At 48.6% G+C, this 26,634-nt stretch overlaps 1 protein-coding gene and 1 pseudogene across 2 annotated transcripts in view; both read right to left on the bottom strand.

Annotated features, from left to right (window-relative positions):
• LHPP (phospholysine phosphohistidine inorganic pyrophosphate phosphatase) overlaps window positions 1–26,634 on the bottom strand; it is a 127,763-nt gene that overhangs the window by 72,216 nt on the left and 28,913 nt on the right. For both annotated transcript variants that reach the window (XM_028119906.1, XM_028119908.1), the window contains exons 4-6: window positions 21,828–21,891; window positions 20,823–20,915; window positions 2,334–2,425 (exon numbers count right to left, since the gene is read on the bottom strand). In XM_028119906.1, coding sequence (XP_027975707.1) covers window positions 2,334–2,425; window positions 20,823–20,915; window positions 21,828–21,891 — 249 coding nt within the window. The remainder of the gene's footprint in view (window positions 1–2,333; window positions 2,426–20,822; window positions 20,916–21,827; window positions 21,892–26,634) is intronic.
• On the bottom strand, window positions 19,309–19,868 carry LOC114221787 (phosphatidylinositol N-acetylglucosaminyltransferase subunit Y-like; annotated as a pseudogene).

Consider the following 26,634-nt stretch of genomic DNA (forward strand, 5'->3'; position numbering starts at 1 on the left):
AAAGGCCAGAGGAGGGATCAGCTTCAGGCAGAGCTAGATCCAGATGCTCCAACGATGTCACTGAAATTTCTCTCTCCCCGTCTCTAGACTCTGCTTTCTTGACTGTTAACTTCATCCTTGATCAGGGTTCTCTCTGGAGTACCAAAAATGGCCACTGGAACTTCTTGGCTCATACTTCACTGGCCATTTTCCTAGGGGTTCTGGAAAATCCTAGGCTAACTCACCAGCCTGACTCAGATCACAATCCCATCAACTGTGGCCAGGAGCTCTGCAGGCTTCAGACTGGCTAAGCCTGAGTCCCGTGCCCAGGCCTGTGCCTTTGGGGGGCTGGGGGCATAAGGGTGACCCTAAAGGAACACAAGAATCACACTTGGCACAGGCAGAAACAAAAGGTGCCCACCACCCCACCCTGTTTATGTACTATGGCCCTTCAGAAGGTCCCAACCATGGTACTTCTAAGTTTTTTCACCCTTAAGAGGAATTCTGACCCCCTTGGGGGCAACATCACCCCTACTGGGCATACATGCACTAAAATGAGGGGCCAGGCACTGTCCCTCCACCACCAGCCAATCAAAGAGCAGGTAAACCGAGCAGGTGTGGAGGAAGTCCAACCCAGGCACAGCCAGAGGGCAGGGCCAAGAGGGGCGTGTCTGCCCCCCGCCCCTCCCACCCTCATAGACATTGACCTCACCACCCATGCCCACCTCTGCCTCTCCCATGCCTTCTCACCCGAGGCCCCTGTGGGTCCCTCCCCATTGCCCTAGGGGGCCCAACATCCGGGTGGACTGGACTGCTGGGTGCCGACACTGCCCCTGAGGCCCCTAAGTCCGTAAACTAGCAAGAACACAGGCTTCCCCCTCAAAACAGCCAAGTGGGAAAGAGGCTGGAAGCAAGTGGGGTCCTGCCCACTGCAGGCGGAGCATAAACCCACACCACCAGTGTGGAAGTCTGGCATTACCTGGTAAAGTTGACCATGTGCATTCCCCATGACCCAGCAATTCCATCTTAAGCAGACCTACCCTACGAGGACTCATGCCCACATGCCCAGGAAACATGGATCAGGTGTTCCTGGCGGCACTTCAAAGAATGGCCAAACCGGGACCCACCCAAGTGTCCCTGCCAGGGAAGGGGAAGAGTGGGGTGTGTTCATAGCACGGAGGACGCAGGGCCACCAGGAAGAACCAGCTGTGCTTGGTGAAACATGCAGTAACTCTAGTTAGATAAAGGTCAGCTCAGGAAGACCCGACTGCGTTTTGGAGGGAAGCTGACCCACACGGGAGAACCACAGAGAACACCACGAAGTGGTCCCCGTGCAGGGTACCATGGAGGCCTCTGTGGCTTCCCAGCCCCACGGGGGCCCGCAGAGCACATGGTTTCTCCAGGGCTGTCCTTTGGGGTCTGTGTGTCACGAGTGCCATCTGCAGGGGAAAGGGGGAGGTGCAGGGGCCCCCGCGCCCAACAGAAATGCACTGAGCCCTGATGTGAGCCAGGGAAGCAAGCAAGAACTTTCTAGCAGCTACACTGACAAAAATAAAAACAAGCAGGTGAAATTAACATAAGATACCAGCCTCTGAGCATGTTATCGGTAGAAAAGGTGACAAGTGAGCTTTTTCACGTTTTTTCTCTCCCCTTCAGTCTTTGAAATCTGTATTTTGTCCTCCCAGCACATCCGACTGACAGCAGCCACAGTTCAAGGCAGCCTGTGACCACCGTACTCAACAGTGCGGCTCCAGAGAGTGACCAGCAGCAGAGAGTCCCCCACTTGCTGTCAGGCGCACAGAACCCAGCCTCCGTAGAAGCCAGGAGGCTGTCCCCGGAAGGGAGATGCTATCATGGACGCCATCACGTCATCTCACCCTTGCTGAAGGCCTGCCGTCCCTGGGTTCTCTGTCCCCCACAAACAGAGAAGGCAGGGCAGAAGAAGGAGGGTGACCCGGAGGAGCCAAGTGCCCACAAGCTGGAAGCTCCATGGGCAGGGAAGGCTCTGGCCACCTTGCCCAATGGAGCACGGCCCAAATTCAGCCTAACCTGCTATGGCCTGGGACAGCTGGAGCCCTTGCTCTCTCGTCTCCACACTCCACCCCATCCAAATCCCAGTTTTGAATCTTGGACCCTGTATCAAAAGCGGCTTTACCTGACCACTCTTTGTGATGAAAAGGTCAGCGAGGCCTGTCCTTAGAGGACAAAGAGGTCAGCAGATGTCCATATACCATGCTTTTTTAAAAGAACAACCCCCTTTATTTTGGGGAAGAAAACAAAACAAAAACATGGATACCCCAGGAATCCACAGAGGAAGGCAGGCAGGTGAACTTGACCACGTGCGGGGCACTCACCTGAACTTTCCTGTCCGCACCTGCAGGGCTCTCATTCCACACCGCTGGGCACCGCCAATATCTCCCACGATGTCATCTCCAATCATGATGGCCTGCCGGGCAGGGACATGAGCTCAGAAGCGATGTCAGGACAGTTTATTCTGTGCTCCCTCATCTTTTTTGACATCATCAACTGCTTGATTTGATGTTTAAAACCACCATCATACAAATTAAACAAGGCAATATTGTCATCATATTGATTAAATTAGTCAACCCACTTTGAATATATCTCCTGCTGCACCCCTCCACCCCCCTGCCCAAGAGCCGAGTGGCCCTAACAGTGCATATGTGGGCAATGTGAAATCAATCAGCTGGTGTCAAAGTGATATGGTGTCACAGGGATGTGTGGGGAGGCTGACCCCATCTTGCCTCTACTCAAACACAGGCTCGATTTTACCTGCAGCTAAATACTCTGTAACCAGGAGCCAACCGCTAGTTCTGTGAAAACTAACTAAATTTCTGGCAAATCTTTGTAGCTCACAGTTGAGGAGGTTTTGCTTTCAATAATGAAGATATTAACCTATAAAAACCAAAATAACGTGCAAACAAAAATACACACACACACACATACACAGAGGAAATGCTTGCAGCCTGGTTGTCATTTCAAAAAGCATCCTGTGGGATATACTCTCCCACCTGAAACAACTAGAAAACCAGACAACCAAATGAAACAACAGTTTTCGAGTCACTGCACTGGACATCAAAAAGTGAAGAACAATGATTTGGGACACAGGAAACATATGAGGTGAGCCCCTTGAGTGCCTCCAGTTTCCAGACTGTGGGTGCAGGGAGGCAGGACCACACGGAGCCTGGCAAACTCCCGGAATTGAGGGACAGAGCCAGGGGCTGGGAGACCAAGGCAGCTGAAGTTCCCAGGACAGAGTATCAGAGAGGAGGGGGCTACCCAGAGAGAGAGGAAGGGCGCAGATCTGCAGAAGGTCCCTCTGAATGAGGCAGCATTCTATAGACTGCTGATCAGCACACGTGAGTGAGGAAACCACCCGAGGCCAGGGAAAAAATCACACTGAAAAATGAAAGAAAACACTGCCCGGACCTCACACGGGGTTGGGAATAGTGCCTGTTCCCACCAGCCAGACTGGAAAATCTCATAATTCACAGGGCACTGGGTAGCGTTCTCAGAAGCATCTTGCCTCGGTAGTGGGGAGTAATTAGCCTTAGACCAAAACCTGCTCTGGTGCTGCCTCCCAAATCTTAAAAGCAAGCTCTGGAAGGATCAAACTGTTTCCAAGCTGTTTAACTGCATCCCAGAACAAAGTGCAAAAATATTTATAGGCATACGAAAATATCCAGCACCCAAAAAAAGTAAAATTCACAACATCTGGCAACCACTTTAAAAAAGTGATCAGACATGCAAAGAAGACAAATATCACACATAATGAGCAGAAGAAAAAAAAATCAGTCTAAACTGACCCAGAACTACACAAATGTGAGAATTAGCAGACAAGGACATTAAATTAGTTACCACAACTATCTTCCACATGCTCCAAAAGTTAAGTAGGGACATGGAAGATAAAAGAAAAGATCCCAATCGAAGTTCTAGAGATGGCAACTACACCGGATTTTTTTCCGATGGAGAACTGCTTTTATTTTTGATTACTAGTAAATGTGCAACTTACTGATATTTATAACTAATGGCGAATGAGCAGTACTAAATAACGTTTACATTTTATTTACATAGGTAGCATCTAAGATACGTTGTGTCTGGAACGGAAAACCCCTTGGATGAAATCAATACTGGATTATACAATGCAGAAGAAAAGATTAATGAACTTGAAGATACAGTAATAGAAACCATCCAAAATGAAACCGAGAGGAAAAACTAATTTAACAAAAATGAACAGAGCAGGGCACCTGGGTGGTTCAGTTGGTTAAGCGTCTTTCAGCTCGGGTCATGATCCCAGGGTCCTAGGATGGAGACCTGCATTGGGCTCCCTGCTCAGCAGGCAGTCTACTTCTCTTCTCTCTCTCCCTCTGCCCCTCTGCCCCTCTGCTCCGGGCATGCTCTCTCTCTCTCTCTCTCTCAAATAAATAAAATCTTTAAAAAAAGTGAACAGAGCATCATCAAACTATGACGTGACTTCAAAGGGCCTGATATACGTGTAACTGGAATCCCTGATGGCGAGATGAGAGGGGGTGACGGAAACAATATTTGACTTTCTCCTAATGGCCAAAAAATTCCCAAGCACAATAAAACTCATAAATCCACAGATCCGAGATCCCAATCAACACCAAACACAAGAAAAATGAAGAAAATTACATTAAGACACAACATAATCAAATTGCTCAAAGTCAGTGACAAGGTGAAAATCTTAAAAACGGCTGGAGAAAAAAAAAAAGCATGTTACATACTGAAAAAGATAAGATATGAGATTTCCCAGTGAAAACAGTGCAGGTGAGTAGCCGGTGGGCCACCATCTTTAAAGCACTGAGAGAGAGGGAAATGCCAACCTAGAATTCTATACCCAGCAAAAGTATCTTTCAAAAACAAAGGTGAAATATATTTTCAGATGTCTTAAGCTAAAAGACAGCATCGCCAACAGATCCATACAAAAGAAATGTAAAAGGAAGTCTCTCAGGTGAAAGGAAAAGAGTACTAACTGGAAATATGGATCTGCACAGAGGAAAAGAGAGAAGGTGACCCATGGCACGTGTTGACCTTTCTGCCCGCTTAGCCCCCTTCGTCTACTGGCCAACCCCCAACAGGCTTTCAAGACCACCACCTTTGAACCCATCTGGGTTCCAAGGCCCTCCTGAAGCCCTTGGATTACCACCCTGCACTGCACGTCCCCTACTGCATTGTACTGGTTATCTCTCTCTTCCAGCAACGTGTGAGCTCCCACAGGCAGGGATGTATGCTGATGCTGGCACTTCTCTGATGACCAACAAAAGCCTGTTGAGGGGACCGGTATTCGAGATGAAGGCATGGCTGTCCACGTCTGGAGACAGGTAGGAGGCAAAGCCAACGGGACTCTTCACTGGTCACCAAGGTAGAGTCTACGTCAGTGTTGCCTGAACTTTAGCCATTAGTGGGCTTCCTTTTGCCAATATCAATATGTATTATTAATACTCTTGTTCAAATTGATTCATACTTTCTTACATAAATAAATGTATTTTTGAAGAAAAAAGAGCAGCTTCCCTCACTCAACTACCACAGAACTCTGATTAAAAGCTTCAAAATATTTTCAGGAGAAGACGTGGAAGAAATCAGTCCAACGCCTCAGACATCTAGAAACATGTTCCTAGATCTGTTCTCAAGTCCAGTCAAGAATTTATGTGGCTGGAGGCCAGACAGGCCTGAGAAACCAGACTCCTGTGACAAGGCAGGTGTCCTGATGCTGCCAGAACAGAAGCTTCAAAACCAACAGTTACTCCACAAGTCTCCTCTCTGGAATCCAGATGGCCAGGTATGGCAAACCAATGAATGAACCCACAAGCCAAAATCAAGGAAAGTCAAAATGATGACAGATGTTCACTAGGTTATTTCACAAATACATAGCCAAGACCTATGAACAAGTACAGGAGGCTGTGAGGGGGTGGTGGTCAGGAAAGGCTTCCTGGAGGAGGTAAAGTTTTGAGCTTTGATCTGAAGAGCAAAAGAGGCCAACCAGGTTAGGAGGTAGGGAAAGGGGTGAAGGCATTCCCAGCAAGGGGACACCACATGTGCACTAACAACCCATCTGCCATCATTCACCAAGGCAAGCCATACAGTGAATTCCACAAAGTACAGGCTAATGAGCCTGAAGCAACTGCCCTTGAAAACATCTGAACAGGCATTCAAATAGCTGGAGGAATCATGAGGAGCTTGTGGAAAAGGCCAAAGACTGAGCTGGTGCCACTCTGGAGGCCAGGGAGGTAATTCCGGGCGCACAGGAGGCTCTTTTAACAACCGGCTCAGGCTGTCTCGCAGGTACTGAGCCCCTGTCACTTGATCATATTCAAGCAGAGGCTGAAGGAGGCTTCGTCAGTGAAGCCACAGGCAGATGCTGGCCCCAGGAGGAAGCTTGGGACATGGACAATGACCACCAGCACTAAGAACTGTGCCAAAGGTGAGTGGCTACAGCCCCCCTCCCACCCCGCAAGATGCATGAAGAACTTGAAACTGCATTTCTTCCAGTGAATATCCTAAACTTTATACGCTTCACTAATGGCCTCAGATCCTGTCTCGAATCCCCCACTTCCCAAAGTCATACGGGTGACACACTATTTGATTTTAGGTAGAACAAGGACATGCATTTTAATGTAACTAGTTTGCATTTATTTTTTGAGCAATCTATGGTAAATGATTCTGGTTTTCCATTTATAGGAGTGATCAAAGTTCCTTTTAAAATACATTTATCTAGGGGCACCTGGGTGGCTCTGTTGGTTAAGCGTCCAACTCTTGGTTTCAGCTCAGGTCATGATCTCAGGGTCCTGGGATTGAGCCCCACGTCGGGCTCCCCGCTCAGCGGGAGTCTGCTTGAAGATTCTCCCCCTTTACCCTTCCCCTGACTCTGCTCGCTCTCTAATAAATAAGTCTTTAAAAATAAATAAATTTTAAAAATAAAATACATTTATTTAGGGGCTCCTGGGAGGCTCAGTTAAGCGTTCAGGTCTTGATCTCAGGGTCATGAGTCCAAGCCCTGTGTTGGGCTCCTCACTGGGCATGGAGCCTCTTTAAAAAAAATTTTTTTTTAATTATATAAGTTTTTAAAAATAAATTGATTTAAAGAAAAATGAAGTAAATAAAAGTGCCTGTGGCAAGTACCCAGATATGGTAAAAATTGTAAATTTTTTCTAGAATGACTGATGCTGGGGAGAACACGGCCAAACCCAAATGGGTGTAATTCGTGTGTCCGTCAAGCTCCCACGCAGCTCTGGGGAAATCATCAATCACAAAAGAAGAAACAGCCAGTGGCAATGCATGCATCTGGACTTGACGGGGGAAGAGCAGCAAAGCCTGTTGTACCCACAGGTGATCCTGCAAGCCGGGGTCAACCAGGCCACCACACACCTCGGCCAGGAGGAGGGGGCTGGAGCAGGGGGGATGCTCAGCCCAGGTGCCCGAACCAGCCATAAGCCCCAGTATGAGACTCTGTTTTGCCCTCTCAAGGAGTTGTCCCGAAACCCTTAAGTCGGCCAGTGAACATGCATAACACTCCAACTTAGGATTCTGTCCACTGCCCCCTGAGGCTCCAGGGGCCATCTTGCTAGAAGTTCCTTGAAAATGAAACAGGTCTTCCAGTTATTGCAGGTCAAGCCTGATGCCTTCCATGCTTGTGGGGAATAGAAAATTATGTGCCCACGCACTTCCAAGGCAGCAGAAATTCTTCCCCCTCAGAACAGAGCCCCCCCAGGGCTTTGGGGGCAAGCACATTGGTTGCTGCGGCCCCCAAAGATGGAAGCAAGAGACCTGGGCTCTCGGAGGGGGCACTCTGGAGAAACAGCAGCTGTGCTTGTGTGCGATGAGCCGCCGCCCGGCCCAAGCAGCGCCCTGAAGCCGCGAGTGGGGCTGTGGGGGCGCAGGGGTGCCGGGGGCGCAAGGTACGCAGCTGCCTGGGGCAGCGATGCCTGTCCAGGCCAGCTTGTGGGCTCCGCATACCAAAATGCGCTGGGGCCCCTGGGGATTTCACAGATTTACTATCGGTGAAGGGCAATAATCACGCCAGGAGGAGCAATTATTGCCAAATCATTTAGGATTTAAAAAATCATTGGCAAGAAGATAGAGGTCAAAAAGTGCGCTGTCGGGGGAAATAAAAAACCCTCACCTGTCAGGCCCGGGATGCACCTCCTCTCTGACTGCACTACAGTGGAGGGAGCACGGCCGGGCTCCCACGGAACACGGCAATCCAGAGGACCGGAGGGTGCACCACAGCCCTGCCGGCAGACTTTCTGGCTCGAGCCCTAACACGGATTTGTTCACCTTTCTGAAATCTTTCCTGCCACCATCTCTTTACCCTCCGGGTGCCGGGGAATAAACTGTTCTAACAGGTGATAACGTGTGGGAGCGCGAACTTTCAGTGCCAAGGAGCTTTCCCAAGCAAACCCACGTGGCACACATTTTCTGGTCATCCTGGGGTTCTGCCCAGGTGCACTCTCCCTCTTGCGGGCCAGTAGGGCTGGCGGGGAAGGAGCACTGAGCTCTGTCTGGATCTCAGCCCGAGGGGCGTACACACCCACAGGGAGACACCTTGAGAGGACATCGAGCACTCGAGAAGCCCCGGGTCTTCTGTCTGCACCCAGACCCCCACAGAGGCCTGCAGATGGCTCACTGCTAAGTAATCCCCCCACCCCCCTCTTCTGATGCATTCGTCAGGAACAATACCAACACAGCACAACTCAAAGACCACTGTTTTATAGAAAGTAAGAAACACGGTGTGGTGAGTATGTGGGGGATTACTGCTGGTAAGGAAGGTAAACTGAAACCACCTTTCTGAAACAGAAATAAGCAATGTGCATCATGGCCTGACAACTTCCCGACTAGGTGGGATTTCTCCACAAATGATCAGATACGTACAAAAGGACGTGCATTCAAGGGTGTTCACAGGTTTGGGTACAAGAGGGAAACTGGGAGTAAAGCTCAATGTCCAACAGTGGGGGATGGTAAAGAACATTACAGTAGCTGGGGCGCCTGGGTGGGTCAGTCGGTTAAGTGTCTGCCTTTGGCTCAGGTCATGATCCCGGGGTCCTGGGATGGAGCCCCACATCGGGCTCCCTGCTCCCTCTCCCTCTGCCTGCCGCTCCTCCTGCCTGTGCTCTCTCTCTCTCTCTCTCTCTCTCAAATAAATAAAATATTTTAAATATATATAGAGAGAGAAACTAAAAAACCTGGAAAGGTTAAGCATGATTTGCGTTATTCTAGTTTAGTAGAACGATGAACAGTTTTTTTCCTTGTACTTTCTGAATTTTTCCTAGCTCCTTTATTTATTTTTTTTTAAGATTTTCTTTATTTGACAGAGACACAGCGAGAGAGGGAACACAAGCAAGGGGAGGGGGAGAGGGAGAAGCAGGCTGCCCACGGAGGTGCCCCTTCCTATCTCCTTTAATGAACATCAGTTACTTCATATGATAAAATTCTTGTGCTTCGAGGAGAAGAAAATCTATTTTAAAAAAGGCTCTTGGTGGCAGGGACGGGGAGGGGGGGCAGCTTAGGAAAAGCCAGGTTTCAAAGGTTTTACAGATACCTTGTGACTGAGATATAAGCCAAGGGCAACCCCAGAGCCATAACTTCCCAAAACTCCAGATGCTCTCAAACCTGAGGCTGCAGGGCTAGGCCCGTCACTGTCTGGAGACAGAGCTTCACGTTCCAATGGAGCGGATAAGCCACTCCTGGCTCACTCTCTCCCAGGGCTCCAGGCTCACACTGTCCCAGCCAGGTGTCCCGGAACTGACAGCCGAGAGTGTGCATGCAACTGGGGGGCAGGGCCTGAGCTGTAGAGGGGACTGGGGATGGGCCTTCCATGGAAATCCATGGGGCGGGGGGGAGGCCATGAGAGAAATGAATGGCCCCCAGTGGCCCCACATGACATTCACTCCCCAGCCACAGGTCTCGCCACTAGGGTGAAGAGAGCCTGTCCCCACAGCCACGTAGCTAGAATGAATGATCTGAGAACCAGTGAGCAGAACGACAGCGTCCATGTTTTATGCCCAGCCCTCTCAGGATAAACCTACAAACCTTGCCCCCCATATTCGATAGGCCGTCCTGAGGGCATTTACCCACCCCACCTGAGACCCTTTCTAACTTTATTGTCTATAGTATGTATTCTGCCAACGATATTTAGTACTTTTCAAAATAGCAAGTGATATTGTACTACTAAACACACCTTTTCAAAGTTCAATTACCGAGCCTAAAAATCCTGCTATGTGGTCGGCCCCCTCCTTGAGAACCGGGGTACAGCAAAGGCCTGGAGGGGACAGGTTTGTGGCCAAATGCCTCATCAGCAGAGTAATCTTGGGTTCAGTACTAGGGTCCTGTGACTACTCCCTAATGCTGTGCTTCTCAACGGCTGCAATCTGGCCCCCAGGGGGACATCTGGCAACATCGGGAGACATCTGCGGTTTCATAACTAGGGAAAGGATTGCACAGGACAGCCTCCCACCACAAAGAATGACCTGGCCCCCAAATGTCAAGGGTGCCCAGGTGGGGAAATGCTGCCCTAATGGAAATGCAAGTATCTGGGACAAGGACTGGAGTAAGGACTTCGTGAAATAAACAGATACGTGATGATACCCGGTGTGCCCAGCACATGCGGTGCTCCAGGTACTCGAGGTCCTTCCTCTCCAAGCGTCAGGCCCCCCATCTGTGAAATGGGCGCCCCCAGCTTCTTGGCTCCTGTGCTAAGCCCTCTGGTTTCAACAGTCCCAATTTCCACAAAACCCGCGTAATTTGCAATGGACGCAATTTCTATGTTTATGGAAAACTGCCAAAACCCTCACATCATTTGGGCTTCAGAATGAAGCTATAAAACCACTCACGGATTCAGAAGCCTTAAACCATGAGAAGTTAGGTATTTCTAGAAGTAACCTTTAAGGTATGTCATTCTTTGCCTTATTACTGAATCTTGAAAAGGGCCTGGTTACCTCTAAGAGGTTTGAATTTCCAATCTATTAGAGTAATACCAGCAATCTGTTATTTCTAGGCTATTGAGGAAAGGTTAGAATGAAAATTGGATTTGGGTGGTTATGTCCATTCCGAGCGCAGACAGAGGACTCAGCAGTGGAAGTGGGCCGGGGCCTGGAAGGAGCAGTTATCAAGGGAAATGACTGGTGATAACTTTATTGATTAAAGTAGCTTGAAAAATTTAAGATTTGCCACCGTGTGGCACTGCGGCAGCAGGATCGCTCCTCATAGGCATTTTTCATTAAAAATAAAGGAGCAGGAACAGAGAATTATCACCTTGTGCATAAGGCACAGTTCATTTGAAATGGCCTTATTTTGAAATACTGCCTTAAAATGTCTACACATCCTGAGGCTCAAAACAACATTAACGAACATTTTAGAAAAACGGCGGGGTGAGAGCGTTAACAACATGCAGTTACCGCTCAAATGTCTGTCAAGGGGAGTGACGGAAATGACACGTGAGGGGGAAGGGAGAACGGTAATGTGAGGGGTAAATAAGATCGTGCTCAGAGCCGCCAGAGAAAACAATCCCCCAGCTACCCAGGGCCTCTGCTGCTCGCAATCAACTGCCGAAGGGACCTCAACCTCATCACACACAAGAGATTCACGAGAAATCCCAAAACCGAAGCCCCCCACTCCCGACCCCACAGCCCCAGCCCCAGCCCCAGCCCCCGCCAAATGAGACGCCCAGATTAAGCCGCCCCCCCATACGGGCCTCAGCTGCTCTCTGAGGTGCGGGGAGGGCAGTTTCTCATTCAGAATGTAAAAGCTGCCCGCTGCGAAAATAACTGAAAAATGCCAAAAAGCAAAAAAGGGAGAGGGGGAACCATGCCAGGTTGAACTATCCAATATAACCAATGATAATGTCATGACGTATAATTCTAAATACCAGGTGTTGTTTTTTTTTTTTAAGATTTTATTTATTCATTTGAGAAAGAGAGAGAGCACAGAGGGAGAGGGAGAGGGAGAAACAGGCTCCCCACCAAGCAGGGATCCTGAGATCACAACCCGAGCCAAGGGCAGACGCTTTAACTGACTGAGCCACCCAGGCGCCTAGCCCTAAATACCGGTTTTTAAACTCACGTTACATTAGCCTTTCTCCTACTCTGTAACAAATCATCTAAGAATTTATTCTCTCTTAAATTTATCCTCTGAGTAGAATATAAGTATATACAGTGGACCCTGGATGGCTCAGCTGGTTGAGCATCCAACTCTTGGTTTCAGCTCAGGTTGTGATCTCAGGGTTGTTGGATCGAGCCCCAAATCAGGCTCCACGTTCAGCGCAGAGTCTGCTTGAGATTCTCTCTCTCCCTCTCCCGCTACCCTTCCCCCTGCTCGCCTGAGCCCACTCTTTTTTTTTTTAAGATTTTATTTATTTATTTGACAGAGACACAGCGAGAGAGGGAACACAAGTAGGGGGAGTGGTAGAGGGAGAAGCAGGCTTCCCGCGGAGCAGGGAGCCCGACGCGGGGCTCGATCCCAGGACCCTGGGACCATGACCTGAGCCGAAGGCAGAATCTTAACGACTGAGCCACCCAGGCGCCCCACTATATAAAATATTTTAAAAATAAATGAATATATATACACACACATAGTTGTTTATATTTAAGAAATGAAAAGGTAAGCCATAATATTTGTAAAAAGGGCTCCAACAAGATGAGTAGAAAGAGAAAGAGAAGCACAGAAGCTCTACTTCCCTGTCTCTCGTTTCGTGGATTTGACTTTGAAGCCACGTAAATATCTTACATAACTATAAAAAAATGTAAATGTTGAAAACCAATTCCCTAAAACTTACAAGTAAATTCAAAGAGGGTCCTGTTGGTGCCATACCATCCAGACAGGAACTATACCTGTGGCTCTAAAATATAGCATTTTGGTTGTAAATCTCTAGAGGAAGGTGCTCTATACAAAAACAAAAAAAAAACAAAAAACAAAAAACAAAAAACAAAAACCTGTCAAAATAAGAACTTTTCAACAGTAAGGGTAACTGCTGCCATCAGATTCAGTGATCAGTCAGGACAGAGACACTGCGATGGCCGTCCAGTCCACTGGGACACCACGCACAACGGGGTCCCCGTCTCGGGGGCACTGCTAGCCCCGTGGCAGCACCAAACTGTTCATGTTTGGTTCTTTCGCAGTTTCTGAGATTCAAGACTCCCATGTGTTCTATGGATGGAAACAAATGACTGATTCTGTTGGCATCCCTGAGAGCCATGATTTTTGATGTGGAAAAAGGAAATACAGAGAGAAGACTGATGAGGTCAAGTAGAAACCCACAGGCCTGATGCATCAGAGGTTTCAGTACGAACTCCAGATGTAGTTCATGTTTAAAGACAGATACTTTTCTGAGCCTTAGTGACTGAAAAGCCTCAGAAAAGGGGCGCCTGGGTGGCTCAGTTGGTTAAGCGCCTGCCTTTGGCTCAGGTCATGATCCCGGGGTCCTGGGACCCAGCCCCACATTTGAGCTCCCTGCTCGGTGGGGAGTCTGCTTCTCCCTCTGCCTCTGCCCCTCCCCCCACTCGTGCTCCCCCCAAAAATAAATAATCTTAAATTTAAAAAAATAAATAAATAAAAAGGCTTAGAAATGATGATCAGCCCAGTAGCAACAAGAACTGTTAATGTTCCAATTATGGTTTCTAAATACCATTTTCCACTAAAAGTAAGCAAGGCTCCTGGGAAGCCCTCTGGGAAGAAGGGTGAATCACAAGCCTAAGACAGGAAATGTGCAAGGCAGGTGTGGAACATCCTGTCATAACAGAGAGTAAAAAAACCTCAAAGACTACTGGGGTCAGGTCAGAAGGACCCAGAGGCCAACTTTAAGGGGGTCCCACTGGTCAAAGATGAAATACTTTCTACATGAATAAGATCATGACTGCAATGGATTGAAACACATCAAATCTGCTTATGTCTATCTATTTATAGTGATATACGTAGTTTTAAATCTCCTTCATTACCTTGGAAAGATGCTAGAGAATCAACTCATTATTTTGAAAACTAATGAACAATGAGAAAGAAAACAGGCATTTATCTGGAGTTCCCTGTGTGAACTGTACCTCAGGGTAACAAAGAGCTGGTGAGAAGTTTTCCTATGTAGAAGTAATCCAGACGGGAAAATGAAGAAGGAATGACAGAATTCAAACAGCTCCATTCTACAGTCCTTGAGGAATTAAAGGAGTTAGCACCAATCATGAATAGCAGCTAATAACACAAAAGGAGAAAACTGGACATTCTCTGCCTGCTATTGGAGGACACACCACCATCCATAAAGTAGTCATCAAAAAAACTGAACCAGATTCTGACCAAACTTCTACATCTAACTATCAATATTCAGAGAACAGAGGACAGAAGAGAACATGAAAGTGTACCAGAGGTACAATCAACAAAATCCGGCCCATGGGAAATTCCACATGACAAACCACCCAGTTTCCCCTTCGTAACATTGCAAGGAAAAACAAAAGGGAGACGGGGGGGGGGGGGGCCTGGGGGGGGGGATCAGTAGATTAAAAAACACTTGAGAATCTCATTGACCAATCACAATGCAAAAGCCTCATCTGGATCTGATTCAAACAAATTGTAAGCAACATAAAACAATTTTAAGACCATGAAGGATATGTGAACAATGACTGGATATTTGATGATATTATGAAATTATTGTTGGTATTATTTAGACATGGCAATGGCATTATCTATGATTTTTAAAAGAATTCCTCTCTTTTAGGGACACAGAAATATTTAGAGATGAAGTAACAGGATTTCTGGGATATGATTCAAAATAATTTAGGGAAGAAGAATGGATGGAGTATAGATCAAACAAGCGGCTATTAATCTTGAAGATTAATTAATGGCCAAATATGGGACAATCTGAGCAACAAAATTAATAACAATAGGAAAGGACTGTAACTTAGGGAATAAAACAAATATCCTTGAGTCCATGTTGGAATAAACAGATCAATGGGGGAAAAAAGGAAAGCTCTTTCTTATAGTAAATTCGAGCTAATAAATATAGAAGGAATGATAGAAATACAAATTCATTGTTTGGCAAACACCCTGTAATAACTGCTTCGTTAAGAATTATCAATGAATGCAGGGCGCCTGGGTGGCTCAGATGGTTAAGCGTCTGCCTTCGGCTCAGGTCATGATCCCGGGGTCCTGGGATCGAGTCCCGCATCGGGCTCCCCGCTCAGTGGGAAGCCTGCTTCTCCCTCTGCCTCTCTCTCTCTCTCTCTCTCTCTCTCTCTCTCTCTGTCTCTGCCTCTCATGAATAAATAAATAAAAAAATCTTTAAAAAAAAAAAGAATTATCAATGAATGCAAACATTAAGAGGGGAAAAGAATGATGGGAAAGAGGCCATTTATACAGTCAACAGGCTTTCCCACAAGATACTTATTAGTTAAATGGGACAAGTAGTAATTCTGCAGTGTGAACCCTGGCACAGATCACCTCCAATGCTGATCAAAGTGAACCGCAGCCAACAACGGGGAGACGTGCCCTCATGTGCCTCCTGATGAAATGCACTGAAAGGGCACAGCACTGTTTCTGGGACATTCCTGCCAAAAATGCGTAACCTAAAATTAAATTAAATCACGAGGAGACAGGAGGAAAAAAAACCAAATTGAGGGATAGTCTACAAGATAACCAGCCAGTACTCTTCAAAAATGCCACCGTCCTTAAAGACTAGAAAGACTGGGAAACTGGCCCAGAAGGAAGGACCCTGGGGGATGCCATTGCTACAAGCAACATGTCCCAAAGACACTGGTGGGCTGGCTGATGACATCTGATTTTATCACTGATCAATGACTGTTATGTAAGATGTTAGCGTTTGGGGAAGCTGGTGTAAGGCATATGGAAATTCTTTGTGCTAATTTTGCAACTTTTTTAAGTGTGAAACTCTTCAAAATGAACAGTTAAAAATAAGCTTTTTCTAACTGGTTGTTAGTTGATCATTAGCAAAGCTCGGTGATGGGACCTAGGAGTTCATTATTCTACTCTCTCTCTCTCCTTGCATAGGTACTCGAAATGTTCAGTGATAAAAAGTTAAAATGAGAAGTTTCAGAGACAAAACCACCACATAAAAGATATGGACCCTGTCTGGATTTGATTCAAAAATATCAACATGAAAGAATATTTCTGAGACAACCAGAGAAATTTAAATTCGATTATTGGATAATACTAAGGAATCACTGTTGATTTTGTAGGTAGATTTTTTCCCATTGTGATAAAAAAAAAAACCCACAAAATTTACCAACGTAAGCATTTAAAGCGTACAAATCAGTGGCATTAAGTACATTCACAATGTTGTATGACCGTCATCCCTGTCCAGGTCCAAACGTTTTTATCACCCCAAAGGGAGACTGTCTCCATCAGCAGCCCGTCCCCACTCCCCCTCCCCCAGCCTCGGGAACCACTCATCTGTTTTGTATCTCTGATTTGCCTATTCGGGACACCTCATATAAACGCCATATAACATGTAAAATGTGGCCTTTTGTGTCTGGCTGCCTTCACTCACCATGTTTTCTAGGTACATCCACAGTGTAGCATTTATCAGCATTTTGTTCTTTTTATAGCTGAAATATTCCATCGTGTGAATAGACCACATTTTGTTGATCCATGCATGTGCTGATGAACGTTTGCATTATTTCTGCTTTTTGGCTATTGTGAACCGTGCTGCTATGAATATTCATGTATAAGTTTTTGTTTGAACACCTGTTTTCAATCGTTCTGGATGCAGTCGTAGGAGTGGAATTGCTGGGTCATATGGTGCTTCTGTTTACCTCATCCAGAAGCTGTTTTCCAGAGTGGTTGGCTCCATTTCACATCTGGCCAGTGTCCCCACATGAGGGTTCCAATTTCTCCACATCCTTGCCAATGCTGGCCATCTTCCATTGTTTTTGTTTTTTAAAGTTATTATGGATAGGGGCGCCTGAGTGGCTTAGTCTGCCTTTGGCTCAGGTCATGATCCTGGGGTCCTGGGATCGAGTCCCACATCGGGCCCCTTGCTCAGTGGGGAGCCTGCTTCTCCCTCTGCCCCTCCCCCCTGCTTGTGCTGTCAAATAAATAAATAATCTTTTAAAAACATTATTATGGATGACCATCCAAGTGGGTGTGAGGTGGGATTTCACTGTAGTTTTGATCTGCATTTATTTCCCTAATGACTAATGACACTGAGTATCTTTTTGTGTGCTTTTTGGCCATTGTTAGGTGTATTAACATACTACAGTTACCTCAAAAATACCCATCTTTTTTGGAAAGACGTACTACAACATGAAAGGATACAATAACAACAAATCTGGGATTTTAAATACAACAGCAAGGGGCGCCTGGGTGGCTCAGATGGTGAAGCGTCTGCCTTCGGCTCAGATCATGCTCCCAGGGGCCTGGGATCGAGCCCCGCATCGGGCTCCCTGCTCGGTGCAGAGCCTGCTTCTCCCTCTCCCACTCCCCCTGCTTGTGCTCTCTGGCTCTATCTAGTCTCTGTCAAATAAATAAATAAACTCTTCAAAATACCATCAACTTTAAAAAAAATAAAAAATAAATACAATAGCAAAAAAAAAAAAAAACCCAAGTTAAAAAAGAAAAAGGAAAAAGAAGGGAATGTGGCAAAATCTTTTACTTGTTAAATCTGAGTGACGGATACATGGGGAGAATGCCTCTGAAATACGCCACAGTAAAAAAGAAATTCTGGGGCGCCTGGGTGGCTCAGTGGGTTAAGCGACTGCCTCCGGCTCAGGTCATGATCCCGGAGTCCCGGGATCAAGTCCCGCCTCGGGCTCCCTGCTCGGCGGGGAGTCTGCTTCTCCCTCTGACCCTCTTCCCTCTCGTGCTCTCTATCTCTCATTCTCTCTCTCTCAAATAAATAAATAAAATCTTAAAAAAAAAAAAGAAAGAAAGAAAGAAATTCTGCCCTAGGAAACAAAGTCGTGAAAACCCAAGGTCGTTAAGCCTGTGGTCTTTGTTCACTCAAAACACAAGCCTCTCCTCTCCTACCAGGCTCACAAGGCATTTCCTGGGTTCTTCCTGAGGACCCCTGACTCCCTGTGCCCTGACATTCACAGATGTCAAGGAGGCTTGGGAGCAGAGGTTCCAGACTTCCGGGGCGGACGGCTAGCCTTTTCCATGCATCGTGAAACACCAGTGCTCTAGACAGGAACACGTGGGAAATTCGGATCCAACAAGAAGGGAGCACCACAGTGATCCTGGGGGTACTCGCCTCACCACAGGGTGCTGACAATGTCCCCAGCGTCATATCCAAAACAGACATCAGGGCAGCCTTGGCCGGCTGCAGACATGTGCCCACTGTCTTTTCAACAACGCTCTCCATAAACCACCTGCTGCTGGGGACCAACTCCACACCCCCTGGGAAATGGGGGGCACTGTGGACATCAAAATCGTAAGTGCTTTTTTTTTGGCCATCTGTCTCAAAAACAGTCATCCTGTAAGGGTGGCAAGACACATGATTTTATTCTTACATATTTGAATCTTGCTACATATTGTCTTTTCAATGAACTTTTTTTTTTATGGAAAAGAGTCCTCTTATTTTATCATCACTAACGTAAGCATTTGATGTCAAAGAGAGGAAGGTAGTTTTATAAACTCAGAATGTTTGCAAGGACATAAAATTTCCATTTTATCGTGGTTTTCTGCCACACTAGCTCAAATGCTCTTGTCTACAAGCACCCCCGCATGGCCTCTTCGGAGCTATTTCAGTCAGCCTCAACATGGGACTCTGCCCAATGCGCTGAGTCTAGAATAAACATATTAAATTGTAATTATTCACTTTTCGCTGGGTGGGGTAAGAAATAAAGTCATCAGGTGATGGGACAGTCATCAGGTAGGATTGTTAATTTCCAAGGAGAAACTTGGTTGAAATGTTTCTTCTGATACAGTAGTTACAAATTAGAGTTTTCGAAAAAAAGGGGCAGAACAAAAGTGTGGTGAAAGAAATTTCTGCAGCTTAGGCCTCCCACAGCCCTAAATCTCTGAGAGCAGCCAAGCAGAGCACCTTTCCTGCAAATTAAGTGGGTTTCCAGGATTTCCATGTGGTTGAGCTTTCAGAGATATACACTCAAGACGTATCATTAATCTATACATCATCTCAGCTCTGGTTGTCTTTTTCTTTAAGATTTTGTTTATACCAAAAAAAAAAAAAAAGATTTTGTTTCATTACTTGAGAGAGAGAGAGAGAGGAAGGGAGGGAGTACAAGCAGGGAGGCAGGCAAAGGGAGAAGCAGACTCCCCGCGGAGCAGGGAGCCCAATATGGGGCTCGATCCCAGGACCCCGGGATCATGACCTGAGCTGAAGGCAGACACTGAACTGACTAGGCCACCCAGGCGCCCCCGTGGCTCTGGTTGCCTTAATTATACCTGCAGAGTGAGATGGCCATCCAAGTCCAAAGGCAGAGGAAGAACACATACATGGGTATGGTCATGGGCAGGGACCGACTAGAAAAGCCCAGGCTGGCTGGGCTAGTGCAGCCTCATGTGAGCTTTTCTTCCCCGGAGGCAGAACCGAACAGTCCTGCCAAAGAGACCGACGGAACAGGACAGTCAGCGTAGGAAGAGGCAGAGATATTCTTCTCCCCCACATCTTCCCTGCCACTCGGACTCTTTAAAAGGTAAGTGGTGTTGAGAAAATTCAGCTGTGGGACGCCTGGGTGGCTCAACTGGTTAAGCGTCTGCCTTCACCTCGGGTCATGGTCCCAGGGTCCTGGGATCAAGCCCCACATCAGGCTCCCTGCTCCGCGGGGAATTGGCTTCTCCCTCTGCCTTCCCCGCTGCTCATGCTGCACACTCTCTCACGTTGTCTCTCTCTCTCAAATAAGTAAGATCTAGAAAGAAAGAAAGAAAGAGAGAGAGAGAGAGAGAGAAAGAAAGGAAGGAAGGAAGGAAGGAAGGAAAAAGAAAGAAAGGAAAGAAAGAAAGAAAGAAAAGAAAGGAAAGAAAGAAAAAAAGAAAGAAAATTCAGTTGTGTGTTGTCTTCCATGATGCTCTAGAGCTGCTCCATTTCTTCTTGCTTCTGACGTTGCCGTGTCATCCTAGCCGCCTGTGGTACCATACGAGGAATCCCGTCAATAATGGGCTGGGCTCTTCCCGATTCTTCATTCTTCAGTTCACTGGTCGATGTTTCACATCTGAGCCGCTTCTCAGAGGGCAGGCACACCAGGAACTCGAGCAGCGCCTGGTGGAAGGCGCAGGGCGGGTCCCCTGCCCTCCTGCTCTTGACTGCTGACCTCCGCCACCCGGACGCGTGACGGCACCTCCGGGCCACCGCGGGCGGCGGCCTGTACCCGGCAGCACTGAGGCGAGCACGGTCTGGCAGCCCACGACCCTCGGCCAGCCCCCCACGCCTGCCGCCCATCCCCGGGCTGCCCACCCCTCGCCTCTTCTGCGAACTATTTTTAACACGTTGGTGGGGCTGGTCAATTCTTATCCTTCCAGAGAAGAAGCAGAAGTCACTTAGAAACGGCCACCGGCCTTTGTGTCTTCCTCTTATGCTGAAACTAATTTAACTGCTTGAAAGCACTCAGTGGGCCTCCTCTGTGGTCCTTCTCCCCCTTCCCAGTAAAATCAGCTCTCGTGGGCGGAAGCGTCCACGCCCGGCTGCCCAGCCGACCTCCACAGGCCGCCCGAGCCCTCTCAGCCCATGCTCCAGGCCGTCCCTGACAGAGCGGCTTCCCCACACACACACTCACACACACACACTCCCCTGAGAGACCACCCTACCTCGTGGGCTTCCACCCCCATCCCTCTCAGCCCATGCTCCAGGCCGTCCCTGACAGAGCGGCTTCCCCACACACACACTCACACACACACACTCCCCTGAGAAACCACCCTACCTCGTGGGCTTCCACCCCCATCTCCTTCAGGGCCAACTGGAAGTACTCAGGAGAAGGTTTCCCCACCACTTCGGCTTCGATTCCACAGGCATACTGGGAAAAGAGAGAAGGACACAGCACGGGTTGAGGATGAAGCCACAGGCGAATACTCCTCCGAAGGCCTCCCTCTGGGGAATCAACGGGAGAGCGCCCCAAATGCGCACCCACGGGCCAGGGGCCTCCGAGAGGCAGAACACTTGGGCTGAGAGACACATCTCAGAGGCAAGAGCATCAGGATGCTCAGGGCACCCCCACCACGTCCCCTGACATCTGCTCAAAAACCTGAGCACAGCAGGAGGTGGGCCACCACCCCACCCCACCCCGACCTTGGCTGGTGCTCTCATTTGCGTACTTGCTTCTCCACTGCCCCCAACTCTGTCACCGGCCCTCCAGGGGAAAAGGTCCAGGGCTCTATCTGTCAGTCTGCCCAGCCCTCCCACCTGAGTGCAGGTACGCAGGAGACTACGTAGCAATGAGGATGGCAGGTCAGCTGACCTGGGGCGGCTGAGCAGGCATGGGTCAGAGTGGGCGCTGGGGAGCCCCATCTGAGCCCGGCCCTGGAAACTGGAGGACGGAGTCCCATTAGGACACATCAAGCTCATGAGCAGATGTTGCAGATGAGCAGGGTCAGGGATGAGGCAGGTGGCCCGCACAGAGACGGGAGCCGAGAGTCGGAGAGGACAGCAGGAGTGAGCAGGCTGGAGGCCAGCCGGGTCCACGGCAGGAGGGCTAGGGTGTGGGGAGGAACAGGAGAGACAGGAGAGCAGAGTGACAACCAGGGCGGCTAGGGGCCATGCTCCGGAGCAGAGGGGGCGCGCTCAGCTTGAAGCCCCGAATAGGAGGCCCTACTTTGGAAACAGAAGAGGCGATTCAGACATGGAATACACCCCCTTCTCCGGAAAGACCAGAAGCATCCCAGACAGCCCTGAGATCTGAAGAAGGCTCAGACAGACTCAGGGCAGGTACCTCGAGCGCCTTCATGTAGGCACCAACGTCCAGCATCAGGCCCGAGGTCTCCTTGTAGTAGCGTCTACAAAAGAGCAGGAGGGGACAAGATGAGCTGAGCCCAGGAGCTGTGCCAAGAGAAACTGCCCTATCCTGGTTCTGCCAGCTCTGGAGCGCAGAGCCACGGGTGAGGGTCAGTCCAGGTGCCACGCTGGGAACGACCGACGGAGGTCGGCACAACAGAGCCCAGCGGTGGGTCACCGTGCCCGGGCAGGAAGGACAGTGGGCCAGCAGCTCTCAGTCCCAGTGGCCCCCTGCTGCCAGCCTTATGGGGACCCCAGGGGCAGACGGATCCTGTCACCAACAGAAAGACAAGTGGCCTATGTTCTGGGAAAGGACAGAAGGTCCACAGAGCATGTGGTGAAGCCCTACCTGCTAATAATTAACCCTTAATTGCTGCCCGAAGAAGAAAACTCCATTAGTTCCACAGCACCCTGCAGCATCTCCGATTAGCCAGAGGTCGAGGTGCCAGGTTTCAGGGGCGCCAGTTGCTTTTATGAGAGGACAACTCTCTCTTCCCTGTCTCACTGGAGACCGCCCCTGCTCGGCTCGTGGGAGTGTGCCTTTCTGAGGACGGTTTTGTGACTGCCGTGAGAGTTGCACTGGCCCTGGCCTCCACCATCTGGCCCACCCCAGGCCACGCAGACCCCTCGGGACACGTGGTGGACCGAGCCCGGTTCCCTCGGAGCAAAGCCATTCGACTATAAAGAGGGGCAAAGGTAGTTTAATCTGTGCCGCTCAAAAGACAGGGTTAATGGGAGCCCAGGACTGTTAAAATGTTTTGAGACCCATCACGTCAGGTGTCCTCTCTTTCCCATGCCCTCTGAGTCGGAGAGACATTGAACAACGCGTACGCAGAGACCCCAAGAGAAGAAGAGTGAAGCACGCTGACTCCAGGGCCCAAATCCAAGCTCTACTTCTTTTTAACTGTGAGACTTTGGGTTGCTGAAGTCCTCTGGGCCTCAGTTTCCTAATCTGTAAAATGGGGGGCAGGGGCCCCACTGCCAACCTCATGGATTGTTGCGAGGCTCAAACAAAATAATGCATGCAAAGTTCTTAACATGACGTCTCGCATGCAGACACCACTCAAAAAATATTAGAAAATATTATTATTCTGTTTATCCGGACCAGGCTACAGGCAGTAAACTATGAGCTGGGCCAGAAAGGATGAACACAAGTCTTTCCCGTCGGTGGGAGTCGCAACCTGTTCTGTGCCTACTGAAATGTCAGAACTGAGCTTCCCAGGAGCTGCTTCAGGGCTGTCGCCTTTCTTCCAGCTCTGAGCACCCAGGAGTCCTGCCTGTTCATCTGGGCCCCACCTGAGGCCCTGAAGGCTGCAGGAGCCTGACCTCCCGCCCACACTCACCCAGCACTCAGCGTTCTCTGGCTCCATGCAGGCCGGCCTGCAAGGCTTTTAGAATCAACCAGCAGCACCCTGCTGAGGACCCTATGGGCCAGACGATGCTGCTTCAGCTTCATCCCCTCGCCCTCTGGGTGGTGACTGCTGTGGGAGGGGAAGAAGGGGGCAGTGGGAGCCCAGAAGGGACAGGAGGGGGACCAGGGAGGGCCTCCCTGAGGAACGGACATGTCAAGGTGAGCCAGGGACAAAGGACAGAGGTGAGGAGAGAATGTGGCCAGCACAAGAGAGGCTGACCCAGAAGCCAAAGGACAAATTAAAAACACCACCACCTTGTTGCCACAGGCCCAGCTCTGTTTGGAGTTGAGGATTCTGGGGGCCTCTGGCCAGTGCCCCTGGGCCGACTGGAGCTGGGTGTACCTCCCTTTGGAAAAACCTCCCGAGGACACCTCCACGGCGCAACTTCTGCCTGGCCCATACTCCCCAGAGTCTTTCTTCCCAAGTGACAGGAACCTGGACTTTCTGAAGTTTAAATTTAGTCCCGATGGAAGGAAAAACCTGAGCGTGCAGCTTAAAATACACAATCAAAACCTTGTCTTTGTTACACTCATGTTTAGAGCCTAAAGAAAAAACTGACTTCCATAAATCAAAATTAGAAACCTTAAAATTTCTTTTTTAACTGAATCTGGGTTTGTTTGTACAGTATCCAGAATTTCTCTTTATTCCTTACTCATTCAGGAAAACCAAAAGCCACCTTGAAGGCCATCTGTTAGCTGAAAACATTTTTAGAGACACAGGAAATACAAGTACTTAAGTTAATTTTTTCTAAATATAAAGGCCCAGGTTATTCCCGAAACCTAAGAGATCTGATATACTATCTTATGTTACTGGCATCACGAAAGCAACAGGAGGCCTGGCTGGAACCTGAGTGTTCCGGCCACAAACTAGAAACTGGGGATGCTGGGGAGACAGGGCTGGGCAGAAGCAGTCAGATAGATTTTATGCTTTATTCTTCTGCCCTTCCGATTATTCAGCACGACCTCCCTTCAAAATGACCACTTGACCTTTCCCACAAGAGCCATTAACCTTCCATAGTCTGTCGCGTAAACAGCTTAATTTTCTGACGGCAGCATGACAGAAGAAATTACAAAGGCAATTCCCACTCTCGGTCCAAACAGATGCCAAATGTAAATCACTCCATTTCCAGGAGGAGGACATTCTGCCCCAGTGCCTCCACCATCCTGCCTCCTTGGGGGCACCGTGCGGCCCCACGCTGGTGGAGGACGACCCCTTGCCGTCCACGCCCCCCACTCGGACAGGACAGCAGCTCTTCATGGGTCCTTGGGCTGTCCTGAGAAGCTGCTGACCTGGGCCCGAAAGCTCTCAGTTCCTGTCCCTCATTTCCGAGCGCCCAACCCATAGCCCAAGTCAGAAGCCCCATAAGTCAGAGGCACCCCAATCGCTTGTTTTTTTTTTTAAGATTTTATTTATTTATTTATGAGAGACAGAGAGAGAGAGAGAGAGAGAGAGAGAGGCAGAGGGAGAAGCAGGCTCCCAAGGAGCAGGGAGCCTGATGCGGGACTCGATCCCAGGACCCTGGGATCATGACCTGAGCCGAAGGCAGACGCTTAACCATCTGAGCCACCCAGGCGCCCCCTAATTGCTTATTTGTAAAACCAACCCTTGCCTACTCTTGAATTTACTGCAGAATGACGAAGCTAAAAAGCAACTGATTCTGTTTCTTTTTCTTTTTCAACAATATATCTACTTTGACCACTACCCACAATCTGGAACGATAACATTTAACAATCAGGGACAACTTTAAAGAAAAAAGTTTTAATGTAAATGAGTTACAACAGAGCTTCTTAATTATGCTGTTCTCTAGTGAGGGGCTGGTGATCTTAGGGACCCCGAAGGACCAAGCCTGGAATGTAAGGGAGGTAAGCAGGCAGGTTCCATGGTTTGCAGTGCTCTACACCATAGAATGCTGTGAGGTCAGAAAGGGACTAGGAGGGTGAATTTTATGCATCAACCTGACTGGGCCGAGGTGCCAGATATTTGGTCAAACATTATTCTGGATGTTTCTGTGAAGGTCTTTCTTGGGTGAAATTAACATTTAAATCAGTGGTCTCTGAGTAAACACATTGCCCTCCGTTCTGTGGTGGGCCTCATCTAATCAGTTGAAGGCACAAACAGAACAGTGTGACCTCCCTGAGCAAGAAGGAATCTGCCAGCAGAGAGCCTTCGGACTCGGACCATAGCTCTTCACTGCGTCTCCAGCCTGCCATCCTGCCCTGCAGATTTTGGACTCACCTAGCCTCTCTTGGTTCTGTTTCTGTGATGAATCCTGACTAATACAGGACACATTCTATTTGCATGATAAACACACTAGAATATTTTTAGTTCCTAAAAGAAAGCTATCCTCTCTTTCCCGAAATGTCTTCTGTTCGTCTGTTTTGACAGAGACATAGCCATGAAGAAATACCAGGAGAAAAACAACCAAAACAGCACACGTAAAGTGAGAACAGACTCTGAGCTTGGTGAAGGGACAACAGCAGAAGTGGTGGGGTCTGAGGTCAGCTGGAATTAATGGAGGCAGTGGCCTCAGCTCAGCTTCTGGGTGTGGTGGAATGTGGGGCCCTGAACTATCAGATCTTCTGATTTTTTAAGAAGAATCCAGAAATCTGTATATTTTATATAAAATCTCCCATTTTTAAACACGCCCCCCCTTCCCCAAATTTAAGATCTTGTGAGGGCCAAACATCTGCTCTCGAATGTAGCCTGGAAGTGACGGGATGTACTGGCCCGGGACCTTGGCTTACTTCACCTCCTTAGGCCTCGATAAGCCCACCTCCAAAATGGCGCTGCTACTGCCTACAGCTCGCAGGGTTGTGGTGGGAATGAAACAAAATGGAGTACATAAAGTGCTCAGCAATGGCGCTTGGACGAACAAAAGGTCCCTCCCTTGACTACTGCAATAGCCAGCCCCATCCTGCGTACACAGGGAGGGAGTTCCCGATCAGCAGAAGCACCCAAGCTGGGAAAGGCTTCCCCAGATTCGGCCCCGAAATCCCTGCCAGGCACGAAAAGCTAGGGCAGGGCTCCAGAGGGTCCCTGCAACTTTAAGAGCCCGTGACTCAAATCCTAGCACCGCTTCTGGTGATGACAGAGTAAGTCTGCACAGCTTTCTGGAAAGCAACCTGGCAACGTGCATCGAGAGCCTCGGATACGCACATCATCCTAAACGTGAAGATGCTTATCTCGGCCTTACTCTGGCAGAAGATCAGAAACCACCTAATAATGTCCATCAGCAGGCATCGGTTTCAGAAACTACAGGATATCCTGTAAAAAGGTTACAGCAAAACTGTGCCACAGAGACATTTCCCTATTGAGTTGAAAGTTGTTCACAAA

The sequence above is a fragment of the Eumetopias jubatus genome, unplaced genomic scaffold, assembly GCF_037043125.1.
Source record: "Eumetopias jubatus isolate StellerSeaLion01/CBP00866 unplaced genomic scaffold, mEumJub1_p1.0 scaffold_17, whole genome shotgun sequence".
Classification (NCBI taxonomy): Eukaryota; Metazoa; Chordata; class Mammalia; order Carnivora; family Otariidae; genus Eumetopias; species Eumetopias jubatus.